Source organism: Bombus huntii, chromosome 11 (genome assembly GCF_024542735.1).
Source record: "Bombus huntii isolate Logan2020A chromosome 11, iyBomHunt1.1, whole genome shotgun sequence".
NCBI classification, from domain to species: domain Eukaryota; kingdom Metazoa; phylum Arthropoda; class Insecta; order Hymenoptera; family Apidae; genus Bombus; species Bombus huntii.
Window position 1 is genome coordinate 189,675 of NC_066248.1, and position 14,138 is coordinate 203,812.

Sequence of the window (14,138 nt, forward strand, 5' to 3'; positions counted from 1 at the left end):
GCTGACCGCGTCAATTTCAAAGTAGCGAATACGCGACGGTGTAAAACCCTTTTCTTCGATTCACCGACACCACTTTTCCTCCACTGATCGCTCACTCTATGCCAATGAAGTAAAACGAATGCCTTTCCTATTCTTTTAAATAGATTTGTTGATGTATTTTATATATCAAATATATCAAAATATGCAAATAAAATATACGTGATATGGAAATGTAATATGCGAATAGGTATAAATATAAATCGGTAAGAAACTTTTCTTACAAAATTTCCGTCTGATAATTACCTTCGTTTTACATATTTCATAAAAGTAACTAAAAATATGGTAAGCGTTCAAACAGCGCATAGTGGCTGAAAAGTGGCTGAAAAGTGGCTGAAAAGTGGCTGAAAAGTGGCTGAAAAGTGGCTGAAAAGTGGTACAAATTATTTTGTCGAAATTAGGCGCGAGCGTTGTTTGTCTGGTCTGGTAGGTTCGCGCGAGTCCCACTACTCCTACGCACAGGGACGGGCAAATTCTAGCGTCTTTGTAAAGTATCTACTACAAGCATTAATTATTAAACGAATGTGTTATTTAAATGCGTCGTTTAAGAGTGCATCGTAATTGTTTATTAGCTTCGTGCAAATTATAGGAAATAGATTTAGCTTGTTGGCTCTTACGGCGATGATGTCATCGATAAATAAAGTAAAACATCAAGCTTTATTTTAGCGTTGTAATTCTTTGGTAAAATACTTGTTTATTTTGACCTAATGTACCGTAATATAAGAAAGGTTTTATAAGTTTTTAATAGTTATTAAATAGTTATGAAACGTAATAATAACTAAAATAAGGTTTTATAAGAAAGATTTCTTTTCATTTAGCCACGAATCTTCTCTATCTTCTATATCTCGTTTAAATAATTCCAACAGCGTTTGAGCGTAGGTGACCGTTTATTTCAAAATGTTAGAATTTGAATTTGTTGGAAACTGCCATATAATGTAAATGAAGATGAAAAATTTCGTTAAAAATTTTTATAGGCGTAGCATTCGTGACTTTTAGATATAATTATATGTTATTACGTGTATAGAAAAATTGTTCGTGTAACAATGTGTTTTCTTCGACGGAATACGTTCCTGTCTGTGCTCTGCGTATGTATTTTTTTTCTTTCGCCCACGGTGCCGCGCAGTCCCTAGTATCCACGTCTACCTTAAGAATCGTTATTTATGGTAATAACGTAGTACGAGAAACGCAACCGATACCGCTTTTATACGTATATACGTGTAACACGGAGAATTAGCTTACGATTGAATATTTCATAACGATATCGGCGCGATATCCAATTAATCCTTTGCTAGATATAATTTTTCTACTTGCTACCGTATACTAGACTAATTTATAAGTGAAATAATCATTTTGAGATGTTTAACTATAGTTTTCGTTTTATCGGAGAATTTAACAAGCACGTGAGAACGCGAACAGAACAATTTTTTAATCCGTTGGAAAGAGAGAGTCGATTAATCGTAGCTTTGCTTTGACAGAACGGTTACTATTTCAATCGATAACCAAAGATCGAACAATGAAACGAGAGTGATCGAACGACTAATTTAACCACTTTAATAAGAGAAGTTGCGTTTAGGAGATATCGCAAACCTGTTTGCTTATTATTAATTTAATATTTGTTAGTTTGTCTCATTATCGGATTTTATTAACCAATATTTGATATTATATCGGAGACGCAAGGTACTAGGATACCACGTAATCACACTTTTCCCGTTATACGTTAATTAACAATTGCCAATCCTAAACCATAAACATACGTATATGTGCGTATCAAAGAATCATTATAAAAGAATATTAATAATAGCGTGAGCAATCTTGTATCTTGAAATCGTTTAAGAATTATTCGAATGAGTATGTGTATATATAAATAGAACAACAGCGGGATAACAAGTCCATAGTGACGAAACAGAACGAACCTGTTGGTGATGTCATACTCATGATTCCTGTTTAACCGCTAAGGTAGAATCCGTATGATGTATGTTTGATATTGGTATCCGATTGTTCTCCAGTCCACGTATCTTTCAGAGACTAAACATCGATTAATTGCCCCCATTAATTATCCAGGTTTATCTCGGACAAATTATAATAAAATCATATATCTTCGAACGGTGTTACACTAAAGAACGAAAGTGTTAAGTAGCGAGGAAAAATTAAATCGAAATTTGCATTTACTTTTCATATTTTGGCGCTGTAATATAATTAACATTATCATGTGTATGTAGTTTCCAACGTACCCAATATTCAAGATTATATGAAATTTTATCAAACTTTTTGCTAATTTAAAGCTAGTTCCTTTACAATACTTAGTATCTTTTAGTTTATATATATATATAGAGAGAGAGAGAATTATAAAATATGTTAAGGATATGTAAAAAATGTACAATGTACATACGTACGTACATATTAAAATAATTAAAACGAGCGATGAATCTGCTACAGAAACGTGATAAAGGAAGATTCCTTCATATTCTTTAGATGGTAAAGCTTTATCAACAGATTCGTTATTTTATTCTTAATAAAGTGCAAAAGTAAGTTTACAGAGTGTGCAGTGGTTTTCCCATAAAAAAAAGCATAAAATCGGCGATTCCGAATTTCTTCTGAAATTAGAAAAAAAGTTCTTTATTACGTAGAAATAATCGACATATATTTGATCTTTATTCTGTTCCATCCTTGTGTTAGTTCTTTGATTGCGATTGTCCAAGATATATTTTAAATAGAGTATCGCACACGAGTGTATGTATTCTTATGTGGTAGTCAACTGTGATGGCCATCGTTCTGTATCTTATATGCATGTGTTTTAACTACCGATGAGTCAATAGTTTTAACATCTAATATCAATGTATGTATAGTTCATCAGTTGTAGGAATAAAAGGAAGCGATAATATCGACACAATCGTGGAATAAAGTTTCGCAATTTTTTAATCGAATTTCTGTTATGTTGTACATGTAACGATGAATCTCATAAACTATTCAACGTGTCGATATTGGAAATATTAAATATATCTTATTATACTCTAAATACTATGATACCTCCAAAAATAATTTAAAATAATTTAAAACTATTTAAAACAATTTACAAAAATACAAGAACGTGTTTATTAACTTATTTCGATTAATTATCATCGCGAAACAATCTTCATCCTGCGATGAAATTTCTTTACTAGAAATTTTCATTTCTTTCCCGGAAACAAATCCAATCTTTTACCGATCAATATTTTATCACATGATATTTTTAATATAGTCGCAACTGTATATGCAAATAAGATATCTGCAAAAACCAAATACATACGTACATACTCGCACATACACGATTAAAAAGTAAATAATTTTATAAATTTCATTGAAGCACTACTAATTTCTGAATCAATGCCCTTTCTCTCAGTCTTAAACGGATCTAAATTTCTAATACAGTTACGAGAGACAACCTGTCCTCTCTCTTGATACGTATGCGTCTTTCGCATTGCATGTCTGTGTTTGGCTGCTTTGTGTAGGTGTGACACGAAACACGGTTACAAACGAATGAATATTGTGCACACGCGCAAAATAGGTACATATATGCATGTAGATAGTTTTCTCTGTTCGGGGCTCGCAATAAGGGTAGAAGCGTAGAGGGCGAATGCAGCGCTGGTGGAAGGTTGCTCTGAAAAGTGGGGAGCGTACCAGGGGCTGGAGGTGGAAAAGAAGGAACGATTGGTAAAGTTCTGTTGATACAAGTGCTAACACGGCATGACTGATAGTGTGCGTGTGTCTCTCCAGTAACTCTTACTCGCGAAGAGGAGAGCCTGGGCAAATATATGTAGCGAAGTGCTAAGAAAAAGAGGGGAAAAAGGTGTGGTTGTCACTGTCACTATACTGTATAAACACACGCCACGATCAACGACCATTTCGATTTTGCGTGCATAATTCCAGCGGACGTCGCAATATGGCTGATCAGGTCGAAGCAAGCTGTGAATGTGTGTGTGTGTGCGTGTGTGCGTGTGTGCGTGTGTACATTCTTGATGCTTACATATCGTACCCGTAGCGATTCCGAATTTATCGTTAACGATGTTATTTCATTTATGACAATGGCTCTTACTGAAAACCATCAAGCAATTGATTACTCGTTTACCCTCGTGATTCATTGGAATAAGATACTAAAATTAAGAGCAATAGGATACTGATACTAAAATCCTAATTTCTTTATAAGATGAAACCGTAGAAAGACTGACTATCCTCCAATATCGTATATATATCGATATATCGTAGAAATTAACATTTTAGACAACTTTTTCCTATAGGTACAAATGCTGTACAGGCATGGTTTTCGAAATATTGGCGAAATACTGCCGGTACCACTACAGCGAACTGTCTCTGTAGTTGTGCGCCTATGACATCGTATACGTATAGCGCTATTGGCTGCGGCCGCCGTGCGGCGGCCGGATGAAATAGCTCCTAACTCGAATCTAATTCTTATTTTTTGTTTATAGTTTACATAACTTTTTGAATCAGGTGTCACTTTATTCGGTTACCATGGGGTGACCAGCAACCAATATCAACGAATACATTGCCATAGATGCAAAGCTATAAGCAGAGTACTCTGTAGTGGTACCGGTAGTTTTTCGCCAATATCTTGGAAACCAAGCGAGTTCAACCGTTATACGCATAGGAAATAGTTGTTTAAAATATCGATTTCTACAACATGTCCAAAAATGATGGAAATCATATTCTGTCTGTAACGTTAGTCTGTCATATTTTGAAGTGAAATTCTTTTAAGGGCTTTTGATTTAGTTCGACATTGATAATAAAATTTAATTTTAGATGGAAATTTTTAATTTTCATGATTGTTATTTCTATCCGATATGATATTTTTAAAGGCTCTTTATTTCGATGATTAATAATTCTTAATTTTGTTGGTTGTTACTTTTTGTTAATTAGAGAGAGATATAATTGATATATTGAAGAATACTTGATATTTCCCTCCCCCCTCCCCCCTCCTTAAGATACTAAATAATCGGTATACGTAGTATATGTTACTACTTAACTAATTATTTAAGTATCATTCAAATTTTTGTCGTATGGTAAAAAGTACAAATAATATATACAATGAATAGGTTGCTTTTTGTTTTATCTTTAAGGATTTGATAACAAGTAATTTGTAAATTAATAAAAATTTAGTTAATTTGCGCAGTACATATAAAAAGAAAGGATCCAATCGATATTACAGAAATATCAATTGAAATCTTTAATACGAAAGTTCAAATGATAGATGATTACGATTATTCCTTTGCAACGTTAGCTTTACCGATTCAGCCGCATGAATTTATACGTCTGCTTATTTTGTGCCTAAAAGATCAGTTTCAGATTTAATTGTTTATCGGTAGATTGAAATTTCTCGTTTTTCTTTCATGCATTAATATTACAAATTCAGGTAATAGTATTTATATTCGTATTATGAAGTTATTCTGTTAACATTTGCTTATATTATTGATAAGCGATTCAATAAGGTGTCGTTAGTCAATTTCCTTAGATCTATATTTAATGACGTACAAATAAATTTAATAATTTTGTTACAAGCCAGTAACGAAACGGTATATTTAAGCATTAAGAATATATCGTGTTGTAGCTTACCTCCATTAAAGTAACTTTCATTAAAATAAGGATATAATACGATGTACTCGATAATATCTTGTTATATGAAATTTAATAAAACAACGATATGTACAATTCTTTAGAAATTTAAAGCCTTTATGCTTAAAACCTTTTACACTTGAAAATCGATCCAACGATACATGTGATTTTAGGGTTATATGCAAACAAACAATCAACTAAATCTATTTATTTATCAAGGAAACAGATGAAGCGTTTGAATTCTTTTATTACGGAAGAAATATTACGCCTGCGCAATACGCACTTCCTTAAACAACAATATCATCGTCAATTTTAACTTGCTTATGTTGTCGTATCTTCGTCAAATTCATCGCCATTAGTCGCTTTACTTGTCACAGAGAAGTATATTAGAAAGTAGAGGCTTTTAACTACGTCCCTGAGTTTTACACGTCTTATCCTTCGGTTATGTAAATATCAGGTAGGTTCTAAGTTCAAAGATAGCGAACGAAAGTTTTAGTTTTAAGAAGAAGCGAGAGTAACAAACGAGAGTTGCAAATAGACAAAAAATTAAACGTAACTATGTATCGATAGAGACTTTATATTTTCTTTCCTTTCTACCTTAACGGCAAACATTTTTTATTCGAACGGTACAGGTAATTTATTTTTAGAGATTTTGATAAAAATTATTATCGTAAGCAAAAGCTATTTTAAAATTAATTGTAAAAGGAATTGTTCCATTTCTATAATGTAATATACGATTCGTTTCCAAGAATGTGCCAATACGTACCATGAGACGAACGACATTCGATAACTCGAAGAAGTCTACCAAAATTGTAAGACTCTTAAACATTTACGACATCTTTCTAATTTCGAACGTATTTCACCGGTAACTACGTAAATACTCGATTATTCCACGATATTTAACATACGAGTCGTCCAGTTTCACAGGAACATGTTGATCATCTTCAACAAACACTTTTAATCCTAAACACGTAATTTTTGTTATCAAACGTATGAAACGAAAATCTAAGTGCCGGGGAAAAAATTGTTTGTCTCGGTAAAGACGAAATCTAATCTGGAAGCGAACTTGACGAAAGGATCGTGAAGTAAGTCAACGAACCCACGCAGTTGAAGAACCAAGTATCTCTTTGGCAAGCTACGTTCCTGGCTACTAGTCTATACGCATACACGCGTACACGCATACACGACGGAACTCACAGAGAAACGTTCTATTGGGATAGGTAGCGAAGCAGCTCTAGTTGGAGGAACATACAGTGAGCGAGGGAGGAAACTCGGAGCGGCGAACATGGACGGGGACGATGGCGGCGCGGCGGTTCGTAGCAGCAGGGAATACAAAAGGTGGCGGTGGTGGGAGTACTAGGTTGGTGGCACTAACTCGATGGTAGGGAACGACGGAAAGCGGCGAATGGGGTGGGGGAGGGAGAGGGAAAACGTTGGTGGTGGTGGTGGCGACTGCGTCGGGTATCCGGCCGGGGCAGTAGTCGGCGGTGATTCGAACGATGGTGAGACGAACGAGCGAGCGTGAGAGAGAGAGAGAAAGAGAGTGTGTGAGTGAGTGAGAGAGAGAGAGAGAGAGAGAGAGAGAGAGAGAACGAGAAAAACGGATGGAATGAAAAGGCAGTCAGGTTAGCCGTGCGACGGTGGGAGAGGCCAGGGACGAGGCAAGGCAAGCGATTTAGCTGCTGCTGGTTCGGCGAGCCCACGAGTTGGAGTGCCGTGAGAGTAGCCGAGGTCCTGTTGACCGTGCCTGCAGCGGGAGAGGCGTCATGAAAGCGCGCCAGTTGACCGAGTGCACCTCAGCTCGGACGAAATCGCGTATTTGTCGTCGTTGAAGCTACCTTGCCTCTCGATTTCTGCTTTCGTGGCAAGGATTCGACTCGTGGGCCTGCTGCTCCTGGCTGTCACGAGTTCCCTTCGTTCCGTGTAGTCTCGTTTCACAGTGCGAAATCTCGTTTTGCTGGTTGCTAGTTCGTTTTCACGCAGCAAGAATCCGGGATACGGCGACGGATGTGTGTCGGTCGACGATGAAACGTGTTCGATTTCGTTATTGCCAAGTCGTGTATACTCGTTTCGCAGAGAATTTCACCGTTTAACAGTGTGTGGTGCGTGTTGTGCGCGACGGATTGATCACGTATGTTTTGGTTTACCTCTGACATCGACGCCCGTCAAGTTGGTGAAGCAGGACAACAGGTTCCTGCCCGACAAAGAAAAGAGGACGTACGTGCGATGGTTTTCGCGGTTTTCTCGTTTTCGTACGATATTCGTTGGATACCTATATCGAACAGTAGTTGTTATTGACATATTGATTTTGTTGGTACGGTACGCTCGTGTTCTTTGACACGTCGTGAATCGAGTTGAATCGGAAAAAATATGAAAACTCGTTTATATCAATCGGCAGACACGCCTATATCGGACGAAAGTATAAAACGTTCTTCGAGTTTCACATTTGATAACCACTCGACACCGTTCCCTAGCTGGCGTCTTTCACCTTGACGTTGAAACATCGAACGTACTGCCACGTTTCGGCTGATATTCTCATCATCGACCGGAATCGAGAGTGACAACCGTATGAAATTAACCAAACGATTTTGATTCGTTGTTCCAACGATCGTATCTTCGATTACAGCGACATACGGGGAAACGTTTCCCTTCGAATTTCGAAAAAATTCCCATTTTTCATACGTCTTAACTTAATTAATTTCATTTGGAAATAGGATTCGATTCGAAATAGAAAAAGTGCGCGATAAGGAGAGAAACGAAGTCACGCTGGACTGGCTGGAAGATCGATTCAAATTCATTCGGCGTTCTGTGACGTTCGTTATTTACATAATTGTACGACGTTAACGCAAGCTGTTTGGTAGACGAGAAGGGAAACGCGATAGCAGAAACAAGCTAAATAATTTTAGCGATTCGTATTTTCATATCGTTAGCATTTTCTTTTCACAAAGTGAAATTACCTCGTCGTACATTCCATTTACTTTTAAAAGAAAGTATTCGATAGAAGAAAGCGTAAAAATAAACATGCTGATTTAATAAAAATTCATAATCGAATAATACCTTTTGTCGTAAGAAAAAGAAAAGAAAAAGGAGAAGGAGAGGAAGGAAAATATCAAAGGAGATTACAGGATATCGGAGAAAATTCGTTCGTTTCGAGCGACTAGATTGCTAGATAATATCGAGACAATCTCACGATTAATAACGGCGACACCTCAGATTTTGTAACGCTCGGTTCGTTACGTTGTCGTTGTCTCGGATGCAGAGGGTAGCATCCCTCCGGGTCGTTATTCCATTGCACGGGCCGAAGGGCTCGGAACGAGAAGCAATAGGAGCGCGGCGAGCAAGAAGAGTAGGAAGAAGAGCAGGAGTAGGAGGAGGAGGAGGAGGAGGAGGAGGAGGAGGAGGAGGAGAAGGAGGAAGAGGAGGAGGAGCAGGAGAAGGAGGAAGAGGAGAAGAAGGATGAGGCTGAGTGTTATCTAGTTGGAACTGTTTCACGTTGCACGTTTCTCGAAGAGAAAAGATGATAGTGCACGATCTCGTTGTCGAACGTTACATGCCTGTCGTCGACGAACGCATTTATCCGCGTGGTTCGTGCTAATTCGATCGGTCGTTTGGTCGAAACGGCATGTCGTTGGTGCGATCGTGGTTCATCGATTTTCTAACTTGACGTTTCGTTCTCTTGGATTTGTAAACGAATCCTACAACTTGCCGAAGTAGGAAGGACAGAGAGGTCGTTGCTGGTTAATCCGAAGTTATCTCATATAGCGCATAGAGAACCGCGCAACGATCGTTGTAAAGCGAACGGTAGAAAATGTATGGGAAGTAGCGGAGGCAAGAGGCAAGAGGCAAGAGGCAAGAGGCAAGAGCCAAGAGACAAGAAAGCCAAGAGGCACGCATTCGTGACACACGGCGACACGTGGTTATCGTGTACCGTTTGCCTACCTATAGCGTGTACAGCGAGCTAGCCGGAACAACGACAGAGGGGCGAGGGCAGAAGGAGAGGAGCGTTCCGGTTAGCCAAACTCGAGTCAGCTTGCCGATGGATATGGCAGCTGTCGTTCCCCTGGTTGTTTCTCCACGATTCCATCTCGCTCGACAAGCCTATCGTCGGCATCGTGCTACCCGCGAATCGAGCGAACAGGTATCGTCGCAAGGTGTTGTCCAGGCCGGGATACGCGACTCCTCGTGATAGCAGGTACGCGGCTTGCGAATCGCGGCAATCCACAGTGCGTGATCGATCGATCGACAGACACCACACGAACGTTTCTCGCGCGCGTTCTTAGTGACGGCCAAAGTGTTTGCCGACAGTGTGCGTGATATCGTGAGTTTCGGTGAATCGATCGTCGCGTGCAAGTAGGCCAGAGGAGAAGAGAAAGGGGGAGAATACCGTCGATCGAAAGAAGAAAGCTTCGAACTGCGAACAGAAGATCGAGAATCGCGCGTAATTCTATATATCTTGATAACTGTGCTGTATGATTTCGTCAAGGATGAAGGACGTGGCCGTCGATTCTCCGCGACCGATTTCCAGGCTTCGCGGCAACCTTCTTCTGCTTCTGACGTTACTCGCAGAGGTGAGTAGAATGGGTAAAATTGGGGTTGGGTGATCGTACGAATCTAGGACGTGTCGTTCGAACGCCTTTCTGTCACAGAATCCGCGCGTACGCAACAGTCTTGTATGTACACGAGATTGAAGTTCTTTGGAAGCGTAAACTTTTAGTCCGATTCCTCGATGAAGCAACTGTCTCGTGACTGTCGCAACCACGGAAACTGTACTTTTCCATCTTTTCCAATTTTCACGTTGCTATTCGTTGTACCGATATTGCGATGAATCGTTTTTGAAATTTTTTTCTTTTCTCTTTGAAAGTATATTCTATGGGTAAAATTAGTCTTTAGAACGATCGAAATTGTTCTTATTTTTTATCTATAATTTAAAGCTACCTTTGGAACGTATACATAAAAGCGGTATACACGTAAGGCCTCCCTCGCCATCGAAGTAATAATTCTACGAGTCATCGATAGTAATAGGTTCTTCTTCCTGACCGGATGGAATAGCTAGATTCTGATGGAAATTTACAAATTACCAGTTATTCGATTACATTGTTCGACGTTTCTTAAAGTATAGGAGTAAACGATCGATGAAAAATTGTGAAATTTATCCGAAAATGATCCGGATCTCTGTTATATTTGTTATAAATTCTTCTTTTCTAATTGCTAATCATTGTACCGATTCGATCGTCGGTATCGAACTGTTAGCTTACTGTTATCTAATTTCCAATGAAGTAGGTCCACGGCCTAAATATCGAGGTTTATCGGTATAACGAATCATTTAAATAGGATAAATGATCGTGATCTCTGCAAAATACCTACTTGCGTTAAAGTACGCAACTACGAATGTAGATTTTGCACATGAGTACGTGTATGTGTATATAGAATTTCGAAATTAGTTTCGATCTTTACCAACGTAATCGTTATAATCGTTTGCTAAATTTTCGTGCAGCATATGTAACGGTAGGGTAAGGTTAGCGTTTATTTTAAACTATTTAAGTGTACAGAGTTTTGAGAGTAGGCCGATTTTGGTTATAAAGAGTAAAGGGTGAAACTGCTTGCGTTTAACGTCGACGACCCCTCCTCGTCCAACGCAAACAAGTTTATCTTAATAATATGTATCATGAATATAATAACAAGAACAAGAACAACAACGCCAACGATAATGGTAATAATAATAATAATAATAATAATAATAATAATAAATATTCTCAGCTGTTGTTATTATAATTCAGTAGCGCGTGCGTATTACTTAATTTCTTCAAGTTGTTTTCTCGTTCATTTCACTAGTTGTCTCGTATAATATCTTCTCGCTGCTTCGGACAAGCTAACCATAGGAGTTATAGTCCGAATCGTTTTGTCGTTTGTCATATTTTTTTTTTAAGTTTGTTATATGTTTTGTTCGATCGTATCTATCCTTGTTGGATCTAAATCGCGCGTTATTTTCTCACGCCCTTTCGTTATTACATCGAAGTATTTGCAATACGCAACAAATTTGATTATTCTGCGCGAACGTTGCAGACGTTGAATTTTAAGACGTCGAAGTTTAAGTGCATTCGTAGAAGGTTTGTTCGTGGCCAAGCGTTTCGATACTTTCGCGAGCTACCGTAGATGGACGCGTGCATCGCGTTTCAGAAGAGAATAATATTTCTGCTATCAAATATTTTCGATCAAATATTTTCCCATCGTAGAGAATAAAATTAGCAGCGGATTTGTCGGTTGAAAAGTTGCCCAACTCGATAGTAGATTTCACGAGTTTCGCGATAGATGCGAATCGGATCTCGTCTCGAGCTGTGGTCAGCGATCGGTGAAGGGGAACACACGGTCGGTATCTAGTCTTCTTTTGCTCGGCTGATTCGTGTCTCCGGGTTGCGAAACTCGGTTGACTTTCCCAACGTGAGAGAACGTCGCCTCGTATCCGGTGCGATGTCCACTGACCTTTGATTTTCAATGATCCGTTCGACCGCGCGAACGTTGTTCGTGCAAACGTTGTTGATGCACGCGTTTCAACGTCTCGACACGCTGGATTTCCATCGGTTTTGAAACGTTTCGTATCGCGGAAGTTGCGAATTGCGAAATTTCCACCGGAATAATTTTGCGTTTGCCGCGAGAATTTTGCTTGGTGATTTTATTGAATGCTTCTTGTGCAAACTCGTCGCTCCCATATCCAGGCATATTGCTTTCGACCGCTCGCTTGTATCGATGTAATTGCCATTCGTATCCGATCTTATCCGGTGGCATTCGATGTTTTAGAGTTTGATAAGGCTGCGGGTTTCGTTTATGGTTTGATTAAGCGAGTTCCGCGAGTTGTTCGATTTAAAAAGATTGAGATAAGAATAGGAAAGCGCGTGGCTTTCGGAGGGCTTGTTATATGATTATACTTTTTTTTCATTTATTTATAGTTGCGTCAATTAGTGGCTTTCAGTCATTAACGACACGAAAGAATGAGAAGTTACGATTACATATTACCGTACAATTTAATTGCATTTTACGTAATTTACTAGTTCTTGTATTCGTTTAACTCGCTTTTTTCGTATCAAATCGTTGTTTATAAGTGGAATATTTCTGCTACGAAGGAAACGCACCGAAAGTAGTTTTTACTTTGTCATAAGACGAAATAGATCGCATTCAACTAATTTCTATTTTATTTGTCTCCTTTAAGCAAATAATAAATACCTTGGATTTTACATATCGTGCTTTGTATATGTCGGAGATGAGAGGACACCGGAGCCTCCCCTCTGAAACTTCGGGAAAATCCATAAAAATTGTAATTAAAGTTTACAGCTGTAATTAAACAATTTGCCGTCATTCTACCCAATTGTATTTATTTGAGAATTGTAACAACGAGTTTGGGCTCGAGGCGACAATCAGTCGCCGAACGTAGCCGCCGTCAACGGGACGAACGCTCCGTCCAACAAAAGTATGGAGTAATAATAATAGCCCTCGTTAAAAGAAATACCCGTACTCGACGGTACGTTACTCGACGGTAAACATTCCAACGGTTCCTTCGGGCAAAATGATTACCAGATGTCGATGTACCTACACAGCGCAAGTCCAGCTAACCCGTGGACCCGCTATAAACCTTGGGATTTTGTTAATCAAGGTTCTTCAAACGGACAAGCAGTCTTTGTCTCAAATTGACCAATTAACAGCAGCGTCGATTTCCCTCGCTTCCCGAACGGAGACATCTCTCCACGAATCCGAGGATTTCGTGTTCTTAGACACACTCCGTAATAGTTTTCCTCGACAGCGTCACCGTGACGGAAAGTCTCTCTCGCTGGTGTACGAGCTCTTGGACTGGTTAACTAACGTCTTGCTATCAATTCCAGCTTAGACTTCGACGAACCGAGCTTAGCTGTAGGACCGAGATTAGCTTCTCGAGTGTCTGATTACCGCGGTTACTTGTCAAATTCTGTAGTAGTGGTATTTGCACTAGTCGATGTCTTCTCGATTGCATAGCAACCATGTGTAGTTCAAACGAGGATTCGTTTCACGCCCCTAACCCTAATCATAATGAGAACTCGGCATATATATCTCAGTTGTAAACGATATAACCGAATTATCTTCGAACGTAATATTTGTTTCAATATCGTATATGTGTACACATTGTGTCACATTGATCAAACGAACAAACGAACAAACGAACAAACGAACAAACGAACAAACGAACAAATAATATTTGTTCTTAGAATCGTTTTAATTTTCATTATTTTTCCATTGTACGTGTCTGAATTTGTATGCACGACGCGACGCCTGTGATAATGTACGTATACGTAAGACTGTAAAGAAATTGGTATTTCTGACGCAGTTCGTATAATAGTAATCGAAATTTACTCGAAGATATCAACGTCGGAAAACTTTTATTCAGGTTCCTTAAATATCTCGAATGGTCATTTTTATCGACTTATCCTCTACGTATCCTCTCGTATACGTATCTGTTATTATCGATAATAGGG

The 14,138-nt window shown here is 38.7% G+C and overlaps 2 protein-coding genes across 5 annotated transcripts in view; both read left to right on the forward strand.

The window, feature by feature from the left end:
• The window catches only part of LOC126871186 (protein shuttle craft), a 223,773-nt gene that overhangs the window by 33,147 nt on the left and 176,488 nt on the right, over positions 1-14,138 (forward strand). The gene's annotated exons all lie outside the window — the stretch shown is intronic.
• The window catches only part of LOC126871183 (tyrosine-protein phosphatase 10D), a 54,135-nt gene continuing 40,197 nt past the window's right edge, over positions 201-14,138 (forward strand). For all 4 annotated transcript variants that reach the window (XM_050629674.1, XM_050629677.1, XM_050629675.1 and 1 more), the window contains exon 1: positions 201-10,208. In XM_050629674.1, coding sequence (XP_050485631.1) covers positions 10,110-10,208 — 99 coding nt within the window. In that variant the 5' untranslated portion in view covers positions 201-10,109. The remainder of the gene's footprint in view (positions 10,209-14,138) is intronic.